The 23,077-nt window shown below is 40.2% G+C and overlaps 2 protein-coding genes across 3 annotated transcripts in view; both read right to left on the bottom strand.

Annotated features, from left to right (window-relative positions):
* Positions 1-6,291, bottom strand: part of LUZP1 (leucine zipper protein 1) — a 44,609-nt gene extending 38,318 nt beyond the window's left edge. The window contains exon 1 of the mRNA XM_053454725.1: positions 6,077-6,291. The gene's annotated coding sequence lies outside the window, so the exon portion shown is untranslated. The remainder of the gene's footprint in view (positions 1-6,076) is intronic.
* A 4,606-nt stretch (positions 6,292-10,897) lies between these two features.
* On the bottom strand, positions 10,898-22,525 carry MTFR1L (mitochondrial fission regulator 1 like). Of its 2 annotated transcripts, XM_053454724.1 has the most exons (8): positions 22,247-22,525; positions 19,256-19,360; positions 18,202-18,311; positions 14,599-14,807; positions 12,697-13,006; positions 12,205-12,523; positions 11,238-12,128; positions 10,898-11,133 (listed from the first exon to the last, which is right to left on the bottom strand). In XM_053454724.1, the coding sequence occupies exons 1-6, from the start codon at positions 22,358-22,360 to the stop codon at positions 12,409-12,411; spliced, it is 963 nt and encodes a 320-aa protein (XP_053310699.1). In that variant the 5' UTR covers positions 22,361-22,525; the 3' UTR covers positions 10,898-11,133; positions 11,238-12,128; positions 12,205-12,408. The 2 variants fall into 2 exon arrangements, with proteins under 2 accessions (XP_053310699.1, XP_053310698.1); XM_053454723.1 differs by having other exon boundaries at positions 10,898-12,128.
* Between the last annotated feature and the right edge of the window lie 552 nt (positions 22,526-23,077).

The raw sequence follows: 23,077 nt of genomic DNA, 5'->3' as shown, positions 1-23,077 counted from the left end.
TGACCATGCACCCATTGTATGTGTTAAGGTGCATATGATGGCTGGAGTGGCTCTTGTTGCCACAAATATTGTCCGTCACATGTTTTAACGTTATTACCTTTTTGCTTCTATTGCACAAGATTCCACAGACCTATACATAGAAACATATGCAGTATTTAAATTAACAGAAAGCATGTGAAGGATCCTACAACTTTGAACCTTCCCAATGGAATATTTTATTATTTATTTTACAGAAAAGCAGGTATATGTAATGAACAATAAATTGTGGCTGAAATTAACCCCCAATGAGACATGGACAACACTGGGCTGCCGCCTCTCATGTGACGGATTCTAGCCTTGCTATACTTATACCACTGCACCATTTCTAAATGAGAAATGGGCCATAAAAAAAAAAACTACATAGTGCAGCTCTTTTTCATATATGATATTGTATATAAAACAGTTTAAAAACCCAAGCTCCTTAATTTACATATTTCTTCCCATCTACGTCTAGATATTTACATGTTCCACACTAATTTATACAAGGTCACATGTTGGCACGTAGTATCCATAAATAGCCAAAGATCGAGATCCCTCGTCAAGGGGTTGAACTGTTAAAGCATGAAGGCTTACCAAACATTTGCTTTACATAACAAATACAGTACAGATCATGGAATGGCTATTGATGATTTAAAGGGACACACCAGCTGTTTGCAGGGCAGGAGATATGTCCGGCCGGACAGATCTCCCTGCACATGATATACTCACCTCCAGTCGGCTTCAACGTTGTCTCAACAAACACTGCGGGCAGACTCCTGTGTACATACGCAAAAAGAGTTCCTATTCACTTCATTCCAGCGACAACAAATGTCAGACCACAGAGGAGGGGGCAGCTGTTGCAGCAGGGCTGCAACTTCTAGGTCGAGTAAGTGCTTCCCCACAATTGGAAGAATCCATATCATCATCATAGTACTTTAATGTAATAAGTAATAAGTCTTCTCCAGAGGGGGTGGCACATTGTTTCTTTAGTCTGTTACCTTTTCTTATAACTCTACCTGTCAAATCATGCTCTCGTAAAAGTCACAGCAATTTAAAAATCTTTTAAATGCCAGAGAAAGATGGGGGTGGTGGTAGTTTTGCAACTTTTATTGAACAATTAAGAATTGCATGTTTTGTGATTATTTCAAGATGTCATAAGATTGGCAGAGATATCCCTCTATTTCTATTAATTCAAACAATCATTCTTTATATAATACTGAGCATCCCTTCACCGACTCCGTCTGAAACTGGCCTTTAACATTTAACACAATGTTATATAATACCCTATGTCAGCACAGGCACAGTAATAGTATGTTAAGTACATCAAGAACACTGGTGCCCAAGAAATAATGAGACGCAGCTTTCAAAACAGTTTCATACAATTATGTTGCAACATGGATTTATCATGTGAGGCACTGGGGAAAACATTGTCTAAGGGACTACATTGGGAATTGAGAAAAAAAATGGATAACACCCCTTACCCACTTAATTATGAATTACAAAGGGTCAATATTTATCTTCTCTTTGAGGACGACTACGTTGGCCCAGCATAATGCATGCTCAACGCAGTGAATACACCCTTGTACTTGAGGGTGATCTACCTACCAGTGCAAAGGTATACTGCACTATTCATTAAAACAGGACATGTACCGGGATGGGATAAATGTTAGTCATATGGCCAACATGCCAAACGAAGTCCCCGGTATTTCAGAATTGACATTACGCTACATTACGACTGGTATCAAGCAGGGTACATTGTTCATCAATTAACACACTTCCGAGCCGTACTAACAGTGTAAATATTTTAGACATTGTGTCCTTCATAGCAGCACTGGATATGTCAAGACATGTTCTATGGTGTTATTTTTCTTAAATATTTTTTCACCGAAGATCACATTCTCTTTCATACGTTCCATAGATTGGATGGACAGTTATTGTCAAGATGGACAGCATACTGGGAACACTTCCCACATGCAGGTGTAACTATCCTTATCAGCGGATGGAGATTGGGTCAGTTCCACTTTTACATAAATGCCTCTATAGCAGAGTTGGTTGATAAATAACAAGCCACTTGAGTACTTTATGACAACTGTACTAGAGCTGGTGATCTGATCTGAAGCGTACGCTCACCCTCTTGGGACTTTGACTTGCATTAGAATATATATACAAGGGTGCAGAGACTGGGTGTCGGGGACATTGGACTTGGGACAATTGATTATTAGCTCCTGTGTGGCATGTTTGATAAACATTAAATCATACAATGCCTTTTAGATATGCAAAGGTATGACCATTCTGTAAATTCAGAGTGCAGTAGAAACCATTGCAAAGCATGTCTGAACAGTCAGAAACCAGTAATTATGCTCAAGCTGTGCAAAACTGACCTTTCCAGTCAGTGGAAAACAGGTTTGACAAGGTTTTAATTCTTAAGAATGTCAGACAAAGGGTTAAAATTTGATCTAATTAAGGCCTTCAACGTATCACTATGGGTTAGTTTTCAGATGAAGGAGATTGAACATCATGTAATGCGTTGTACCTCACTCTTAAATATGTAGGCACATCAGTGATTATAATTGACGGCTTTGACACTGCACTTTACATAACTTTGGCTGATGTAATGGTAACACTTGCCACTTGCTGTTTATAAACCCACAACCAACCCATCAATATGTGTGATTCTCAATATACTCCTACCATACATCAGTGGGAACATATATATTTATTTACACACACACACGTTTACAATTTAAAAGTAAAAGGTTATTGGACGGCAGGGGAAGTCTCGCAACATTCTGTCGAATTTGGACGTTCTGCCAAGTAGACCCTCTCTGTTCTCCTCTCCAGCCCTCTTCTGAGTAACACACATATGTGCAGGACAACCCTTAGGAGCTGGTCAGCCACAGCATCAAAGTTTCTGGTGTAACTTGTATCACAAATTCAAGATGGCGCCCAAATGTCTAGTCTTGCTTATGTGTTAGTGAGATAAACCAACATACAGTAGTCACATAAGCGTTGCAAAGGTCTAATGTTAATCTTTCCTACCCAGCCATTAAAGTTTTGTCACCCAGTGTGTTAACGGATGTACCATTGCACAAGCTAGGAGATAGAGTCCTACAAAAAATAAAGAGGGGATCATGTAGACGTTAGTAGTGAAAGGTCTTTGAACTATTAATGTGCTAAAATATGCACAATTAAATAGGCCCTTTGTTCAGTACAAAAATAAATTGGCATGAATCTTTATTTCCCTTCATTCAAATGCCATATAGGCTCTCACTAAGAGAAGAAAAAGAAAAAAAAAAGAATTGGGCATCACAAAATACTAGGCGTTATTCACTAAACTTTAACACAGCTTCAGAGTTTTTCAGCTTGTCTACTTCATTATGGAGTATTAAAGGTCATCCCTGGGGGACTGAGCTGGCCATAAGGAATGTATAGTTAAGGAGAGGCATCCAAGAAATGTCTCTGGGGGTCTATTCACCAAAGAGGATGTCTGCAGGAGACAATGATAATTCCAACTCCCTGATATCACTATACACTTTCAAGGGTGAAAAGGGAAAACAGAACAGGATTTTCCAAAAATACAATGGGCAGTAGAATTAAAGCGTGCTTAAAGTGTACCTTCTACATTGTGTCATCTGTATGGAAACAGCATACAAGTGTGAAGACAACCCTGCTCATATATATTTGTATTTGCCTCATGAATTGTACACCACAGTAAGTTTTCCCAGACAGATGCGGTTTAACTTTTCGGATAGCACTCTTTCCAAAGGACTGTTCATTAAGGAAGCTGCTATGAGAGGTAGTGCAGAGCTGACTTCCATGTTAAAAGAGCAAGATCATTATTATTTATTGCTTTATATAGCGCCATCATATTCCGTAGCGCTGTATATTACCTGTCATGCTATGTGACTTGGGTTCTAACCCCTCATCCCCATTATCTTTTTCCAAAGCAGCGGTCTTTGGGTTCTCTGGCTTGCTTTATGACATAGTCAGCGACAAACTGACATAGAATTCTCAGAAGCAAGCAGCTACAACCTGCAGTTATATATATATATATATATATATATATATATATATATATACACATATATATATATATATATACATATATATATACATATACACATATATATATATATACATATACACATATATATACACATATACACATATATATATATATACATATACACATATATATATATATATACATATATATACATACATATACATATATATATACATACATATATATACATATATATATATATACACACACACATATATATATATATACTATATACATACACACACTACTTTTATGTACCCCAATAGAATTATTTCTGACTAATTAACATTTAACAGAAAACAATATCCTGGGTGCCATATATGGTCTAATTGAGGTTAAGGGTGCGAGACATCATACATTACAGAGTTTACCTCAACTGTCAGGATGGACACTTACAACCAATAACTTAAATCACACCTGGGTTTGTACAACAACCTTAACCTTACATGAGCTACCCATAGCGTGACTTTCTGCATTTACAAACCACTGCATTCATCTACGTTTGACGTCACGAGTAAGATTCACCAAGTGCTGATCTGCGTTTTATTAAGCCAACCCCGAGAAAAATAAATAAATAAATGAGTCCAACGACATCTGGCTATAAAAACACTGGAAAATCATGAATATTAATCATAGTGCCAAGGCTGCAACTTAATTCAAAACAGACTAATGCGTTAAGCTCACTTGTTCTAAAGTCAATTAGGTACAGCTTATAATAAAAAAAATAAAATAAAATCATGCCGTCTTAAATAAAAATGTAAAACGAATTCCATTGAAACTCAACATGTCCCAGTATCACCCTCAGCCATCCCATAAACATATGAACACCAATGAAAAAAACAAAATGTAAATGTGAAACGTAGCAACCGAAACAGAAAATCTAATCTTCCAGAGGGAATATACACCGAAGAATCCCATTGTATGATCTGACCCTCTACATTTTTACACTTTGACCTTTTTCTTTGGGGAACACTAAAAGCAAATTCTTAACACATCTGTGCAATGTCCCTCGGCCCACGGGCCAACTCCTGGTCCACCCCTCTCTTTTTAAGAAACAAGGTGAAGGACGGGGCTAAATCCAGACACCTTAATACATTCCTTTCTGAGCAAATGTCTTTCCAGACAGACTAATTAAGGAAACTAGCCCAACAGCACTATGACTATGGAATTTAATAAGGAAGTCAATCTTTAATGTTGCCAAAAAAACTGAACAAGGAATTCATGATTGGCTTAAAGGGTTACCCAGGCCTGTTCTTGTTAACCATTTAAGAGGAGCAATACATGGATTTAAAGCCTGCAGTGTAACTGGAGGGTTAAAGGATGTCCTTGCTTGCAAAAACCTAAACCAAATGCCTTAAATTCCTCCATACACAATGAGGTCTCCCTGCAGATCTAACGCTGAAGTGATCCGTGTTAAGGCAGCTGTTCGGAGCCACCTGATCTCCCCCTCTGCAGATGAGGTTACTGCAGTAATTTCCCCCTGACTAACCTCTGCTTGGACTCTCACATACCTCAAGTAAGATGCCTCCTCCTGCGCTTCCAAACTAAACCCAGTGATCCAGTCCAAAAAACCTACCGCAGTGTGTAACACGATTGCTTAGGTTTCGCTGATTCAGACAGGCGATCTATGGAATTACATCAATTAAAAAAAATAAAAAAAGATCGGGTAAGGTTTGCTATCTACACTAAAAAAAACAACAACAAAAAAACCCCACCATTAAATATTGATCTAAAGTGATCTTGCGGCAGGTATAAATAGCAATGCATGGAATGAAGAAAGATCGCCGCAAAATATAATAATTGATCGCAGAGATGTGAGTAAAAGAACTCACAGCCGGGGGGGGGTCGCACAGTGGATGTACTGCAGAAAGTAAGACGACCGGAGGCAGCAAACCGATCCACTTGGGAGCAGCCTGGATAGCTTAAAAAGGGGGCTTGGTGGGAGGCACATGGAGCGAATCCAGAAAGCTGCTATGCTAATAGATCCCTTACCTTGCCATAAGGTAATCAGCAATCCCAGAACAGAAAACGTGTAAAAGTCCTTCGGAGACGTGCCTTCCACTAGATCCTCTCGCTCGATCTCCTTCTCACTCCCCCCCTTCACTTCCCTTCCCTGCAGTGCAGGGCTCAGACATCACATTCCAGGCAGGGGATAGTAACAATGCTAGGTGGGCTTCCCTCCGCCAGGACCTGCCTCCAGTCTGCTGCCGTCAGTCCTCTGCCATATAAGGAGAGGCTGGGCCAAGTCCCTAGCTTTACTCAGCAAAGGCGGGGCCCCAGGGAGCCCAGGGGTAGGGATGGCCAGGAGGGGTGAAGGAAATAAGCAGACTTGGAAATGGGAGGGGGAGGAAGACAGTACGGGACAGGAGACCACTAGGAGGAGAAGCCGGGGTTCGCAGGCATGGAAAGAGAAAAGGGAGGGATTTAAAGTTTGAGGGCAATGGTAACAGTAAGGAAGACACACGTGCAAAGTCGGGAAAATGAGGGGAGCGATGGAAAGGAGCAAAGAGGGTTTCTATGGAGGGGCAGGTAAAGTCAGAAAGTAAAAATATTTGGTGAGTAGAGGTGAGAAACAGCTTGATTTCAGAGCACCCCCTCTCTAACCCTATGGTTTGCCCTCAGCGATCGTTAGACTTCTGGTCCTGTCAGCACATGCAGCAACTTCCTGTGGCGGGAGTGTTTGCTCGAAGACTCCTAGTGCTTTTGCTAAGGTGCAGAGTCTTCTGTTTGTCTAGACTCTAGGTACACAAAGCTGTAGCACAGTTTCGTGTGAATATAAAATGGCGTGACCGCTGGGTGTAAACAATTAATTAGTTCTAAAGAATGTACTTTAAGTGTTCTTAGGCCCTGTGTAATTTGGAAATAAAGTGCTCTCGAAACTCCTAACAATTATTGTAACTAGTGGGTACAATAGTGCTGTTCCACAGTTGTGTCTATATACCTTTTTGGAGTTAAATATTACTTGACAACCCCTTGGTCGCTGTAAAAATTTAGATCGTACGGTCACCTCTCTTGGAAAGAAGTATTAAAATATAACTGTAGCATGGCTGCTCCTTGTAGTTAGGACGGTGGGGGTTTAGCTCCATGAAGTCACACCTATGTGTTAAAGGTCAGAGGGGTTTGTCAGTATTCGTCCTAGGAAGGTCAAGGGTGGGGCCAAAAAAACAAGTCATTATCCACACCTTCGGACTTGAATAATTGCTGTCTGCAGCGTGTTCGCTCCTTCTAGATCCTTCCCACTGGAACTTCTTATTCAACATTGTTCCCTGGTACCCAGTCTCAGTGACGGTATGGATGGCCATCAATAATTGCAATCTAGTATAAGGTTATGCTAATTTTAAAGATCAGTTTTAAAACTAAACATTTTCGCTTTGTCGACAGAGCTCTCCTCCCCTTGGTCAACGCATTTGTAAACCTGTTCTCAGGTATGACTAAGAGGCCTGCTATTAAGGATATACTTGCTTAAGAATAAATGAGTCAATAACTATTTTAGTATTTTGACTCATCACAGCATTAAAGGAAATGTGTACCAAAATGTTGTTTATCCTTAAAGGGATAGTTTACGGCATCTAAAACCCTCACTAACTACTTTGAGTACTTTTTTTTGGGTGGAGGGTTTCTGAAGTTATCCACCTTCTCTGTGGTCTATTCTTGCCACTGATTGGCTGCTTCAATCAGCCAATCAATGGCAGAAAAGTCCATGTCCCCCATTGGGAAAGGTAGGGACTGGAGCTGACTGATGGTAAGTATTACATGTATACTCATATGCATTAAAGTGCATATGATGGCTGTTAGGTGAATAATATAAAATATATACAATTTATGTGCCAATTAGATGTCCCTGTCCTCGCTTGATATTCGGAAAGCAGTGGGAATGGCTATGAACAAGGAGAAAGTATTGATGTTCTTTGATTCATATAGCATGATCATATTCGGCCAAGTTGTACAATAAGTAAATAGGACATAAAAAGTAGTAAATCATACAATTATTTTAAGAGGGCCCTGGTCACACATGATTAATCAGAAACGTTACACCTAATGTTTAATAAGCATGGTGTAGGTTGAACTAATCGCTAACACCTCACTAGTGACTTTTTTTTTCTCCATTAGTTTAGAAAGACATTTCCTGCAACCAATTGGTGCAAGTGCGTGTACCATTTTTCTAAAAACAAACAAACAAAAAAACATCGTAGCATGTTACACATAAAACTCTTCATCACACACACATAACTACTTCTTGATAGCCCCGATAAAATTAAATGCTGGCGGTGTGCCCACACTCAAAATAGTACCTCTGGAAGCAATGGTACCAGACAACCAAATAGTTTGCCTGTTTATTAGAACAAACCTGCAGATTGTGTGTCTCTCTCTCTCCCCCATATGTTAGTTAGAATAACTTTATTCTCGGCTTTCCATTAACCCCTTCCTTTTCCCATGTCGTATCTTGGTGGGCTGAGTAGGGAACATGGGAGTCAAAGTCTATAGCTTCTGTAGCACTGAGGGATTTTGTACTGATTCACAATGAACACACCTTAAAGCTGGAGGTCAGTTTGGATTACTTAATTATCTATGGCACGAAACTGGCTCTATGCTGTAATTATATCTTTTGGGCTTAAGCATTTCCTCTCAGAAGTATTTTTCATTTGGTTAGATAGAGCTAATCACTAGTTAACAATATAGTAAACAGAGGTTAAACGCTAACTTTATTTTCCTTCTATTTTCCCTTTTTTGTATACACACCAAAATCCTTCTATTCGCACAACTATTTTATCTGTGTGCGGGTATGTATTATACGAGGGATGTTCGAAAAGTTTCCTCGCTTCTGTATTTTCGTTGGAAACTGTTAAGGTGGGAGTAGTAATTGGCCGTGTTCTACCGTATCATGGGACTAGTTCTGTCTGGCAAGCCGGCTGCACTTGCAGTTTAGGATAAACGTTTTTACCCTGGGGTGAAGATGGCTGCGAAACATATAAATGGCACCATAGAGGAACAGAGTTCTGTCGTACACTTTTTGCGGGCAGAAGATGTGCCAGGAGCACAAATTAATCTTCGCATGTGTGCTCAGCATGGGAACGAAGTTCTCTCATGTACAGTCACCTATGAGTGGATGCAGAGTGCTCCGGACGTCCATCTACTGCCACAACCACGACGAATGAAGAAAGAACCCTGCAACTGATTCACAACAGAAGAGTAACAGTTGAGGTTGCAAGAAAGCTGAATGTGAGTGTTGGATCTGCCTATGCCCTGATTCATGTACCTGTACCACTGAAGTACAGCTTTTGAAGTGATCCGATGCTGGCAATGGCAATAAAAGCATCCAACCAGACATTCCTTCCTACAATGTTGATAACGGGTGCACAAAGTTAGCCGTTGGTTTACACTGCCTCCCTGTGTTGCCAAACTGATATTACAAGTATAGTGTATAGTTCTCTTCTGCCTTGCCTTATACATTTTGAAAAAGTCTGCATCCCAACTCAACAGAATCTTGTATCAAGTGCTTTGCCAGGCCCCATGAACATCTGTGTTGTGCCTCAGCTTTAGCACTCATGTAATGAGTTAATTTAAAAGGAGACACTTAAAAGTACTTTAAGAAGCTGCCCCTCCCCTTTCAACAGTTTTTAGAGAATTTAAAGCACTTCTTCAATTACCATAAGTCCAGAATTTTGGGGAATGGATTTGGTAATCTTGCCAGCCAGCTCATGTAGGCTACAGGGTTCAGAGCTGCATGTTTTGGTGACCAATGCATGGCTCCATATCTATTACACTTCAAATTTACCAGGCATTCATTTTACTTTTGCTGTGAACAGAGAGCTTATCTGTTGCTCTAAAACAGACACACGTCATTCTCAGTAGGTCATTAGTTCCAAGAGTAATGTGTAGCATTTTCCCTGTAAGTTTAGTAAGGACCCTCGCAATGTAGGTGTGCTATACCAAGACTCTGCATATAATTTAGTAAGCATAATTATAAAATAACTGCACTAAAGACATGTAATTCACCCAAATTTATTGTACATCACAGTGAGTTATAAAGCGACACATGCAGTTTCATAATTCGTTCTTATTGCCTGCGCAGTGTCTCAGGCCAGCTGCAAAACGTCAGCTAGCAGACTCACATTTTGAGTTCAGCTTGTTGGCTATGTATAAACTAATTTTACTGTGTTTGTTAAACAGTTTTTCCAGTGAAACAGGACAATGATGCATGTAAAACGAATACCGAGGTACAGGCCATAATCACAATTTGTGGTTATACAGGCACATATGGATAATCTGTCTCTGCTGCCACCATGTGTTGGTATCACACCTTGCAGCAGTAAACCCTTAATTTCTAATTTAAATCTAGAGCAATCTACAATTCGGAATTTGCAGACCTTGGGAGAGCTGCCTAAAGATCTGTGCAATAACCGGCAAAGACCTCTCTCCAAGCAGTTTCTCCCTTGCGGCTGCAGAGAATTGAGACATGAGTGTATTATGTGAAGGTCCAGTCACAAGCAGCATCTGTGGAGAGGGCAGTGTTTGCCTAGACTGCTAACTTGCACTTGTGGGGCGGGGGGGGGGGGGGTTAGGTGCGTTTCATAGGTACCATTTCATATCTAGAGGACCCTGGTCAATATTGGAGTTTCCAAATAATATTTTCCCATTGTTCATATGGTTTTTAATAGTACATGTCCATCTTGATTTGAAAATTCATGCCTGATTTGCAAGCCTCTACTTAGAACCTTTCAATAACAAGGTCAACTAAAGTGGTAAAACTACATTTAAAAAAAAAAACCTTGATTATGAGTTCAGACTTAGAGTGATTGGGACCAAATGGTAAAAACAGGTCAGTTTTAATCTGTGGTAAGTAATTCGGCAAAAAAACTAATTTGGAAGGCCTTTTAACAGATATTTACGGCAAAGAATAATAAAGTAACTTGCTTTAACTGATTTACATTCTTGTAACACAGTCTTAACAGAACATTAGCATAAAAAGCAGCAACCTGAATTTAGGAAGGACTATCTGGCAGCATCTAAGGGTGGTGCCTCAATTATGCAGGATATACTAACATGCCCTAGGTTAAAAAAAAAGAAAAAAAGTTATTTTTCATGAAGGACATTGTAGTCATGTAACCGCAAATAACACGGGTGAAAAACAGTTGAAATTAGCAGAACATACCTAAAATTGCTGTCATTTTTCTCTACCGCCCAATAAGCTCAACTGAATTTCTACAGCTGTCATGTCACTGTTGAAGACAAGCAGCGTTATATAATGTAACAGATCTGTCTAACCATTAGCTTATATCATCCACTTCTTTTAACACACTCTTCCAAGGCAACAGAAACACTAACAGTTGCTAAAAATGTACCAAATATACATTCTTGAAATATTTTGATTTATTGCATTCTTGTTGTGAGTCTCAACAAGCTGTCAAGGAACCAATGAGAAGGCACGTGTTTGCAGATAGTGCCAGATCTAGAAAAGAAAAACAAAACATGGTGTGCTAAGTCACTGCCCGAACAAAATGTACTCTTAATTCTGTTCATTTTTTCATGTGCATTTTATAATCATTTTTATTTTAATGAAGTTACGTACCATTTAAGTACTGGCTTTGTACACTATAAGATACAGTTATGTATTTAGTGGTAAATATTTTTTTTAGAGGCTGCAGCACCTTCAAAGATATGGAATAAAGCTATTTCATACATATTAACCATACCTGAGCCTACTGTTTCTATGTGGAAATCAATGCTACTGGTCAGAGTACACTGTCAGTGTAAACCAGAAGGCCACATGGCAAACCTTGTTCTAAATCCCTGTTTACCTCCACATTCCACACAGACTGTTCTGCTTTTTAAAACCATGTTGCAGTGACAAATTATTCTATATGGAGAGCAGATTGTGTGGAAGTACTGCTGTTCCTTATAGTGGAACACCCTATAGAGGCTGGCATAGGGCAGTTTATGCAAAGATATAGAAAAGCCTTTGCTAACATGTGTATACGCCCTAGTTCCCTTTGACATCAGGTTGTTGACCGGCCAATCCTTTCATTCAGACATTCTGATTCACCTACGTTTCTCCGTAAAGCCTCAAATTACGTAGGTGTTCCTTAGCAACCAATACCAATCAAAGTATATAAATTCACCATGAGCATTACCTACTTTTAGGATGCATTAAAAATATTTAATCTAAGTGCCGAACCCACTTGTTTCTGGAACCAAGTATTTTCCATCAGTGCTTGGTTAATGTATCTAAATTCAAACAAAAGCAGAATAGTGTTGTCCTTGAGGTATTTCATAACAAAATAAGTGACCTTTTACAGAACTGATACAGGAAGAAAATGTTAAATTTAAATGCTCTTTTTAACCTCTCCTTGGTCACAGAGTGCAAACTTTTGCTTTAAAACTTCAGATATAAGATTGACTGGATCATCCTCTTTGTGTAAATATTGGCTTCTGCTGGACCTGTCAAAGAAAAAAAAAATGTTTTAGCAGATTTATATATAAAAGTAATATTCAATTACTTTTTTCCCTGGTACTGCCCATTTAATTTATCCCTCAAAAAAAAAAAAAAAATTATTTGAATACAAAATGAACTCAGACAACTTTATATAAAATGATAATGTATGCAACGTTACCAGTCTCTGTTAAGTTTCATCTTGTGAATATCTTTCAAAATTCCCATCATGTCTGCAAAACTGTTTGACTTTGAAAGGCAGAGAGAGTCCTCATCATCATCGGACACATTTGCCTCAATATGCCTCTGCTGACTGATTGAAGAATCAACAAGAGAAGCTGATGAGTATTCGGACACATCTAATTCATCTTCTTCTGTGATATCGCTAATAACAAAGGAAGTGTTCGACTGGAAAGAGGGGCCAAAGTCAGCGAAGGAGGGATCAAGTTCCAAATTCCCAGGTAGAGCATTTGATGTGCTGCAAGGTGATGCTGCAAGGGATAGTAAACATGTACATGGAACATTTGCATTTGCCACGGGTCTCAATTTTTGCAATCTGTTCACGTTTCTGATTTGTATTACTTTTCACCTCATATGCAGGTAGATTGTTGCTAAATAACCACCTATAGAGTACTTTAGTATCTGTACTCTGAAGATAGCTATCCCAAGTTAACATTAAACTTAGTATGAGACCAAAAACTGATTAAGGTCCGAGTTGGTACATCAGTAAAACAGGTCAGCTAGTTCTTATCTGCTGTCAAATGTTTCTATGCTATAACCACACACACACACACACACACACACACACACACACACACACACACACACACTACAAAAAAGAGCCAGTTTCTGTTAGTTGAAATAGAAACAAATTTAACACAATTTTCAAGAATATGCTTAAATTTTGGGAGTCTACATATCATCTAGTTTGGGATTTCTAAAACTGGTTTGTTCAACTAAAACATTTGAGGAGGGGGAAAAACGGTGTTGTCACTTTATTCTCAGACTGCACAAATAACCAATTAAGCATACTGGGATCATGTGGAAATAGGTATTGGCTTTAATGAGCAAGCCCCCCCCCCTTACTGTATGTTTGAAATCTTCAATCATCCAATCCAAAAGAGCCTGGACTCCCCCCTGACAACAGAAGCCAACGTAGCTGGCTTTCTGCTGCCTGATCTCATGTAACAGCTTCTGGCACGAACACCGGAAAACTGTTACATTTTTAAATGGGCATTCCCTTCCGGGTCACGTCACTTCTGACGTCACCCCTAAGGTCATTGGAGGACAGTATATCTGGACAGAACCTGCAGGGGATATCCTGTCCTCCGATGAGGCACAGAGGCTGTCTGTTGGGACTTGCATAGAGATCCGTGTGATCAGGGGATCGCAGGGAGGAGAGTGAGAAACCAAGTTTCTCACTCTCCTCCCATGCCGGAAAAATGGGTGGGCTGGCAGACCAATGTTCACGGGGTGCGGCCACAAGGTGAGGTGGTAAGACCGCAGTGTGTGCATGCTGGCCGCTTTAATTTTTTTAGGCGGCCGGCTCAGCTGCTGAGTGGCAGTGCCTCAGTGAGGTTCTTCGTCCTGCCCCTTTCAAGACGTGACGTTGGAGGAGAGCGGGGGAAAAAAAAGAAAAGTGATATGGAGATTATATATATATATATATATATATATATATTTATTTATTTCAAGGAAAGTGGAACTATATTTAAAGGAGGGAGGGGGAGAATTCCCTTGGGACATCATTAATTTTTGTTGTTGAAAATAAAACTGTGTAAAAAAAAAAAATATAAATAAATAAATCCTGGCTCCTAACTTTTTTAGCTGGCTCCTAGATTCAAAACAAATTTGTCAAGCCCTTGTTTACATGGGTACACTATTCGCAGGAAAAGAGAATAATCGCTGAACCGACATAGCGCAAAAATGGCAAAGTTACTCTGGGACTTGAGGTACCAAACAACCCTGGGACTGAAGGGGTTAGAGACAGGAATGTGCTGAAACAAGAGGTGGGAAAGAAAACATAAGGGTGCTAACAAGTCTCTACCATGTAAGTTTCTGTTAAATGCACTTCGATCCATACCTGTGTCTGTAGCGACAATTCTCGCAATCTGACTCCTTAGAAAGCTCAGTTCATCTTGTAAATCTGCAGATCTGTTTAGAGACACGCCAGGCTTCTTTAAACAATACATTCTATCTTCTTTCATTTTCAAATTGGGAACAGACGCGTTTCTCTGCATCACCAGAAGTGGGCTTGGCCTCCATTTATGCTTCAGTGGCCTTGTGTCACTCCTAAAACAGAGTAATACTTTAGTATATAATAAGAATGGCAACAATTCACTCATCAGAAGAGCACCTGAATCTGTAGCGTACCTAGCGGGGGGGGCGGTCCGCACCGGGTGCCCCTCATCAGGGGGGTGCCAATTTGCTGGCACCCTGCACCCCTCCAGAGACGGACAGTAATGTCCGCCGCTGGAGGAGCAGGCTCGCAAGGGAGCGGTATCGGAGGTCTTTAACAGACCTCCGGCTCCCTTGAGTGATCACTCAAGGGAGCCGGAGGTCTGTTAAAGACCTCTGATACCGCTCCCTTTCGATCCGCGCGGCAACAGCTGCTGTGCGCCGGGGTTTGTTGTCAGATCCCGGCACATAGCACTGAAGCCGCGCCCATCGCTGTCCGTGCCCTCTGACCCGGAAGAAGACAGAAGACAGAAGAACTGAAGAAGAGGAGCGAAGAAGAGGAAAAGAAGCTGAAAGAAGAAAGGAAAGGTAGGAAAGCATTAAGTGAGAGTGGATTGGTATGTGTGTGGATTAGTATATATGTGTGGATTGGTGTGTTATGTGTGGATTGGTGTATATGTGTGGATTGGTGTATATGTGTGGATTGGTGTATATGTGTGGATTGGTGTATATGTGTGGATTGGTGTATATGTGTGGATTGGTGTATATGTGTGGATTGGTGTATATGTGTGGATTGGTGTATATGTGTGGATTGGTGTATATGTGTGGATTGGTGTATATGTGTGGATTGGTGTATATGTGTGGATTGGTGTATGTGTGTGGATTGGTATATGTGTGTGGATTGGTATATATGTGTGGATTGGTATATATGTGTGGATTGGTATGTGTGTGTGGATTGGTATGTGTGTGTGGATTGGTATATATGTGTGGATTGGTAGGTCTGTGGATTGATATACATGTGGATTGGTATATGTGTGGATTGATATACGTGTGGATTGGTGTGCGTGTGGATTGGTGTGCGTGTGGTTTGGTAAGTGTGTGGGAGTGATGGGTGTTATGCTGTACCATTTCCAATGAATTTTTCATTATATAATTATGCTCTAAAGTACATCATAACTCCCATCACTCTATACTGTTCCATACAGTGGCAGAGCTGGGAGACAGAGGCCTTGCACCCCCACTGCAGGACTCCTGAAAGGTAAGTGAACTTCAAAGAGGGAGAGGGTAGATAGTTAGGAGGGGTAGATAGGGAGAATGGGTGAGATGGGGGATAGGGGGTAGCTAGGGCAGAGGGCAGTGAGAAGGGGTAGATAGGAGTATGATTGCTCTATCATGCCAAGTCTGCGAGTATATCCTGGAATCTGGGTATGCCTGGGCATGATAAGAATGTGATTGCTGTTAACAATCATATATATATAATATACATATAATATACAAACCAAAGGGAGCGGCTGCACACTCAGAAATATTGTTAATATACACAGGCTTTTATTTGCCCGGGTGCTCCAAAAATAGCCAGATATATGTTACCAAAGAAAAAATGGGTCTTTGCCTTGAGAAAGGACCGGAGGTGGTCCGAAACATTGGCCGTGCTGATTCAAATAAACTACTGCAAAGACCCGTGAGTGCCCATTTTTTCTTTGGTTACAAATATATATTTAATTGTTTTGTCCTATTTTGGTGTGTTACTTACTTTAAATAAAAGTGTTAGATTTTTTTATGGTGTGTGGGGGGGTCATATTCGGTTTTGGCCAGGTAAATGCTGCATTTTCGGTTTCAGTCCAGAATTCGTTTCGGGGCATCCCTAAGCCAGACAATGAAGTGGTAGGCCTACACCACATCAATGTTTGGCTTAGTATATAGTGATAGGAGTTATGCTGCACTATTACGAATGTCTGGCTCAATGTATAGTGATAGGGATTACACTGTACCACTGTCAATGTCTGCCTCAGTATATAGTGATAGGTGTTATGCTGTACCACCGACAATGTCTGCCTCAGTATATAATAACAGTAATGCTGTACCACCTTTAGTGTCTGCGCCGGTATATAACGGTAGAAGCTATGCAGTTTTAAAGTGTATGTGGGGGGGGGGTGTGCCACATACAGGATCCGCCCCAGGTGCCAAATACTCTAGGTACGCCCCTGACCTGAATAAACAGAGTTCTCTATAATCTAATATGATAGATTGAAAGCTCACAAGAACAGAACCAGTATGTCTTAACATGTTCATATTATTGGTAATTTGTATATCTGGAATGTTTGTTACATAATGTGTTAGTACTGTACAAATAACTTAATGTAATACACTACCCTTAAGTCCAAATAAAACTAGAATTGACAGACTAAGACAAACCGATACATTCAGTGGAGAGAGCCCTGCTTGCAAGCTTACAATCTTGAGGGAATGGGATGAGGACAAACATTAGAAACAGAGAAAGGTAAGAGGTAGTGTGGCGGTTGTTTCAGTGACAGGGAAGTTCTACCCCACACTGCCAACAAATCTCAGTGCTCTTCCTTGTAAGTACATGCAGCGTCTGACGAAACGAAACCGATAGAGTGTGCAGACTCGGCACAGTGATATCTCTTAACTGGCCCATAGATCAATGGCGCTACAGGTGGCTTGATCATCTCAAAGAAATTGGCTCCCAGTTATGTGGCAGGGGGTCTGCCACCCCCTGGACCTGCCACCCTTGGCCAGAATTTGCTACTGCCCCTTATTAAATTTCCAGTTTTATTCACATTCTGCTGTTGGTCTGCATATAGCATAACCCAAGGTTTTATATAGTATATAGCCAAACAATAATATATAATTGTTTGGCTAGCACAATGCTATTATGTAAAATACCTGATAATTATAAATAACTACATATTACAAAAAAAGTGTATAGAAAATAATAAACATAGATGAACATCTGTGCTCTCTCTAGCGGACACTTCAACATCCAGAATGAGTATATAGAACCTCTCCCGCAGTGCATGAACACTTAGAATATACACTTTAATGAAGATTTGCAATACAGATCCCTAATTTGCTGGACAGTGGGACATTTTAATTCTGACATCACTATGCATTATGAAGGGCCAAACCGAGTGAGTTTCACCTACAAAAAGCACCGCATTCACCACGCATAGACAATAAGACTGGAAGATTTCTTGAAGCTAATTTTATTCATTTACAAATGCATTATGCAGGTTCAGCTTGCCGAGGTTGGACCTATTTAGTAAATACATCTCTGTGGAATTGGTGTAAATTGACATACAAGAGAATGGTATAACCTTTTGGAATGCTTTCTTGGATGGGCTTTTAATCAATTCATTTAAATGGGCATTCTTGCTGAGCTGTATGAGAACAACTCCTTGAGAACATGGCAACATAAATGCATGTATTAGTTATTGAGTTTGTTATTTCAGTGTTCCATATAGTCTCTTTGCAAAAGAAAACATACCTGACTCTTGCATATGTTTCATCATCATCTGCAGCGATCCACTTTATATCAGCGAGGGTAGGGACCATGGGTGCATTAGTAAAATAGAGATCTGAAGCGCTTGGCAAGGCCTATGAGAAAGTTACCAGTTACAAAGAAAATTGCAGTTTTACTTGCTTGTTAAAAAACTACATTCTTATAAAGGAAAGTCGCTTACAGAGCGGTAAAACCTTTACTTTAAATTGCCTAAAGCATATAGGTAATAAATAGGTATATATAATGCATGCATATTAAAGTCTTACACAACAGGTTATCTTTAAAGAGGAACTCCAGCCAAGAAAACATAAAAAAATACATTTTTAAAAATACTGTGCTGTTATACATTTAAAACAAGTCATATTTTTTCATAATTGTATACGTTTATGTGTTCTAGATCTGACACCTTGTGGCTTTTAGGGGTTAATATCTGTCTCATTAGGGCACCAAGTCAGTGCTGGGCTCCTATAGCACAACAGCATTGAAAGAGTGGGAGAAAAAAAAAATTCTAGCTCTGACCAGGAAGTCATAGGCATACCTGGGAACTTCTCGGCTCCGGCTACCCGGAGCCTTCCCTTGTGGGACACTGCCAGGACTGCACGCCAATGTCGCACACCCGCTCCTGCGACCCGGAGGAGCAGCGCTCACCCGGCAATCTCCGGGTCAAACCCGGAGAGTTCCCAGGTATGGTCATAGGTGCTTCCATGTCAGTCAGTTAAGGCTCTGCTGCAGTTCAAACGACTCCTCTTCAAGTCCTGTACTGCATTGTAGGCCCAGAAATTAAAACTCAAAACCAACAAACTACCATGTATTCTTCTTTCTTAAGATATACAAAAGTATATACTGGTTCCACATGTTCTGCAATTTCATCAGTAAGAGGTTTTGTATGGCAGTCCACAGGTAAAACAGAACAGAAGCCGTGCAGAGTGTAATTAATCATGGAGTCTACAGTGTATAAGTTAAAATGTTCTATTCGATAGGGTGGGTGACCAAGTCATGACATCCAATTATGAAAACTTTAACTGTACTTTCTCATTACCTCGAAGCAAGCTCTGGGGCAGGGCTTCAATGGTAGATGAGACCCAATTCTCCTCACAAGACTGCGTGAAGCACCACAAGGCTTGTTCTCCCAAACTGGAATAGTCTGAAATAAAGAGGTCACATAAGTATACATTACAGCCATTACACAAGACGGATCTGTACTGTGAAAAATGAAAATCTCTATACATTTTTATTCCACAGTGCAAAATAATGGGGGGGGGGTAAAGTATGGAGATGGTGGTAGATTAATGAAACAGCCTCCAATCAGAAGTGGTAGATGATTCTACGGTAGGGAAATAAACATGCATGGGTTAGGTATAAAGCTATTGCCGTTATTTGGCAATATTTTGTTCTATACTCAAGGCAAGTGGACTATATTGAGGTTTTATTACTATATTATAAAAGCACACATTTCATCTTCCTAAGAATTAAGTATTACAATGGCCAACATGTGCTCAGCTGGCCCTGCAACATGTATAGCTTAATCAGAAACAGCTAATGTCACCCCATGTCTACCATTAAATCCATGGGGCCAGTTCAGCCCTGCTGGACCAATACATTAGGCTTACACTTCATCCATTGATAAAATAATTTCTCTGAAATGTCTCAGTGGCAAACACGGCACAGCACTGTTACATCTCAAGGTCAAGAAACAGTCATTACTATAGCATACAACCAAAAATGTGTTGCACATCCTGCTCTACAGTTCTGGCTGTAATGTTTTATACCTAATCTATAAGCATCCTGTTGCTCATGTACAGAATACTTTCATAGCTAGTCCTCGCAACCTGGAGACAACACACCGATGCGGCATAGCATGCAATGTAATCATGTAAATACGGATGCTGCAACTGGAGTCCAATACTGCATACGCAACCCTCACGTAGTTAAAAACCGGCTCCCCCCCCCCAATAATACAGGGCTATGCGTAAGTTTGACGTCAGCACAGGCTACTGTCGCCCCCCATGAAATCTGGAAACGTAGTTAACAATGGATTTACTGCAGTCTATTCACACTGGGAAAAGTCCAAACTAAGGACACGCATCAAGAAGACATTATGTACATTTTCCTTCAAGTAATAAACTACCTACTCAGCACACATTATTATGCATAAATTATATCACTTTAATTAAACTAACAGGTCGCGGTTTGTGCGGATTTGGCTAGACCAGTATACTTAAAATATTTACTTTAGATTTTTGGTTTTGCCTGTAGTGTATGTATAATTGGATTAACTTGTTTGTGATGTTTGTGAGGATTATTATTTAGTGTTTTTTTTTTTGTTTTTTTTTTAAAGAATAAGGTTGCCGTAAATATCTAGGCTCACACTACAAAAAGGGCTAATCCTAAACATATTAAAACATTTGAGTTAAACGCAACTCTTGATGTGTCTGTATTAATGTATATATATTTTTTTTACGTATGCGTTAAGTGCCCAAATTAACTTGTACAGTGCTGTTTAATTTGTTGGCGAAATATAAGGTAATAATAAGAATCTCAATGAGTGGCATCTTTAAGAGTTGATACAATAAGCTTTTTTTGTTGAGACTAAGTTGATTTACTGTGGTTTATTTTTCTCTATTATTTGGTTTACATCAGATTTTGCTATAAATTGATAAATCGATAAATTGAGCCGACTCTTATTACCCAATACTATAATATATTCATACACTTTATTCATTTGTGCGAAGGAACTTTTGTGGGATATTCTTGACCAGAGCAGATTAAATGTTAGGGGTTTTTTTTTCAGTTTATTTTTTGCTTGTTTTTGTTAGCACTGTTATTTTGGTGTATATTTGTGAAAGAAGAAGGAACCTGGTTAGCCAACGCCATCCTGTGTAAAAATTTAGCTGGGCTCCTGACCCTCCCCTGCTTTCCGGATGCACCATGAGAGTGATTGTACAGCGTTAATCCCATCATAGGTGCGATCGCGCAATTTTAGGGGTTAATATTTGTGTCTTCAGTCCCCATAAAGTTTGGGGAGACAGAATCACAGCCCACGCTGTACCTTATGGAGCACCAGCATTTAAAGAGTACAAAAAAACAACAAAATAAAAATAAAAGCTTCAGTAGTAGTGACCTGGAAGTCAAACATGCTTCCAGGTCACATGCTGTCAGACTCTGCAGCAGTTTAAACAGAGACAGTCAGGAGTTCACTGTTGAGCAGATAATTATGACAGCCACTAGATGTCCCCCTCCCATAAGCGACAGCAATCACAAAAGAGGGGGTCATCAAAGGTAAAGAAAAAAAATTATTCTTTTGGTCAATTTAGTGAAAACTACCATTTTTTTTCTATTAAGTTGCTTGAAATCACTAAAGTATTGCAAGATGAAAAAATGCCATCTCAGCTCATCAACTACACAGTAGAAAGGGACAAGTCAGCCGCTCTTTAAAAGGAGAAACACTCGGATTCTGGCCGGACTGAAAGGTAGCAAACTTTTCATTGCATTGTACAGTGACTTTAACCACTTGTGAATGGAGAGAATAACTTTTCTACACGTAAACACGGTGATCAATAAGATTTACTATGGCCTACGCATCAAAGAAAACTAAACGAACAAGGACACCACCGCACACTAGACATGAAGTTTATGGTAGCAGGCTTTTCAGCATGCAGCTACAAACACCAAGACACAAGGTCATGTCGGCAATGTCCTTTATAGCCTCGATAGCAGAAAAATAGAAAGAGAAAAAACACAAAACAGCAAGTGTGTTGCTTTTTGAAGCTTAATAGTAAACCATGATTGTCCTATTTCCAGTGTAATTTATCAGGCTGATTTTCTAGATCTAAAGAACTGCATAAATCTGTAGCCTCTATATGTAAAAACGCACAAACGCTCTGATCCGGATGCTTTGATACACTGAACACAAGCCACCCCCCCGGTAAGTATGCGTCATGCTGATTTAGGAAAAACATACACAAGGCTTTCTTTTATATACATGCCACACTGACCCTCCTAGGCTCCTGTACCCGAACTCCCCACTTACCTTGTTTCTCTTCCTCCGCCCGTTTCTCCGCCCCTCGGGGGTCCCGCAGGCCTCAGCTTCTTCCATCTCCTGAGAGCCTCGATCCGACGCAGTCGCTGGGTCCAGCGAAGCCATGGTGAATACCTAAAAAGCACTGATTAAAAGCTGTACACGAAAGACCCCGCTCAAAATGCCGCGCGGCGCCCCGTTACACCGGCAGCTGCAACGTCTTCTCCACAAACAGTAGCAGACGAAGGGAAGCGCTGCAGCCAATCAGAAGGAGAGATTTCTGCATTCCGCCAACGGTAAAGGATTGGGCAGCATTCTACCCAATGGGAATTCGTCGACATGGAGCTCTCCAACCAATTGAAGAGAGAGGGGCGTGCGACGACGCACACCCAATAGTATGCAGGACGTGTCTGGGGAGCATCCAATGGCAGGCACTTTGTAGCCGAGATGTTGCTGTCCCGTTAGATGAGCTAACGGAGATTACGTGATACGGTTTGTGGTTGGTGGCTGTCAGACAGAAACAGAAGGCTGACATTTCAGCATGTTGGAGGCGAGCAGCCAAAAGACCATTTGGATGATAGTAAAAATATATTTATAGGCTGAGGTAGATGTCTTATTCGGTCAGCTTCTAATTCAAACCAATAAATCTTTAACATCAAATTAGTCTTATGAAAAACAACAAATACCGTATTTGCTCGATTATAAGTCGACCCCCCAAAATCTGAATATTAATTTAGGAAAAAAAGAAAAAGCCTGATTATAAGACGACCCCATAGGAAAAAAGTTTTACTAGTAAATAAATAATAATTCATGTAAACTATTTGTTTGTTTTTAACTTCCTTT

The sequence above is a fragment of the Spea bombifrons genome, chromosome 2 (assembly GCF_027358695.1).
Source record: "Spea bombifrons isolate aSpeBom1 chromosome 2, aSpeBom1.2.pri, whole genome shotgun sequence".
NCBI lineage: Eukaryota > Metazoa > Chordata > Amphibia > Anura > Pelobatidae > Spea > Spea bombifrons.
The sequence above is the reverse complement of the archived record's forward strand: the minus strand, read 5'-3'. Positions and strand labels throughout refer to the sequence as shown.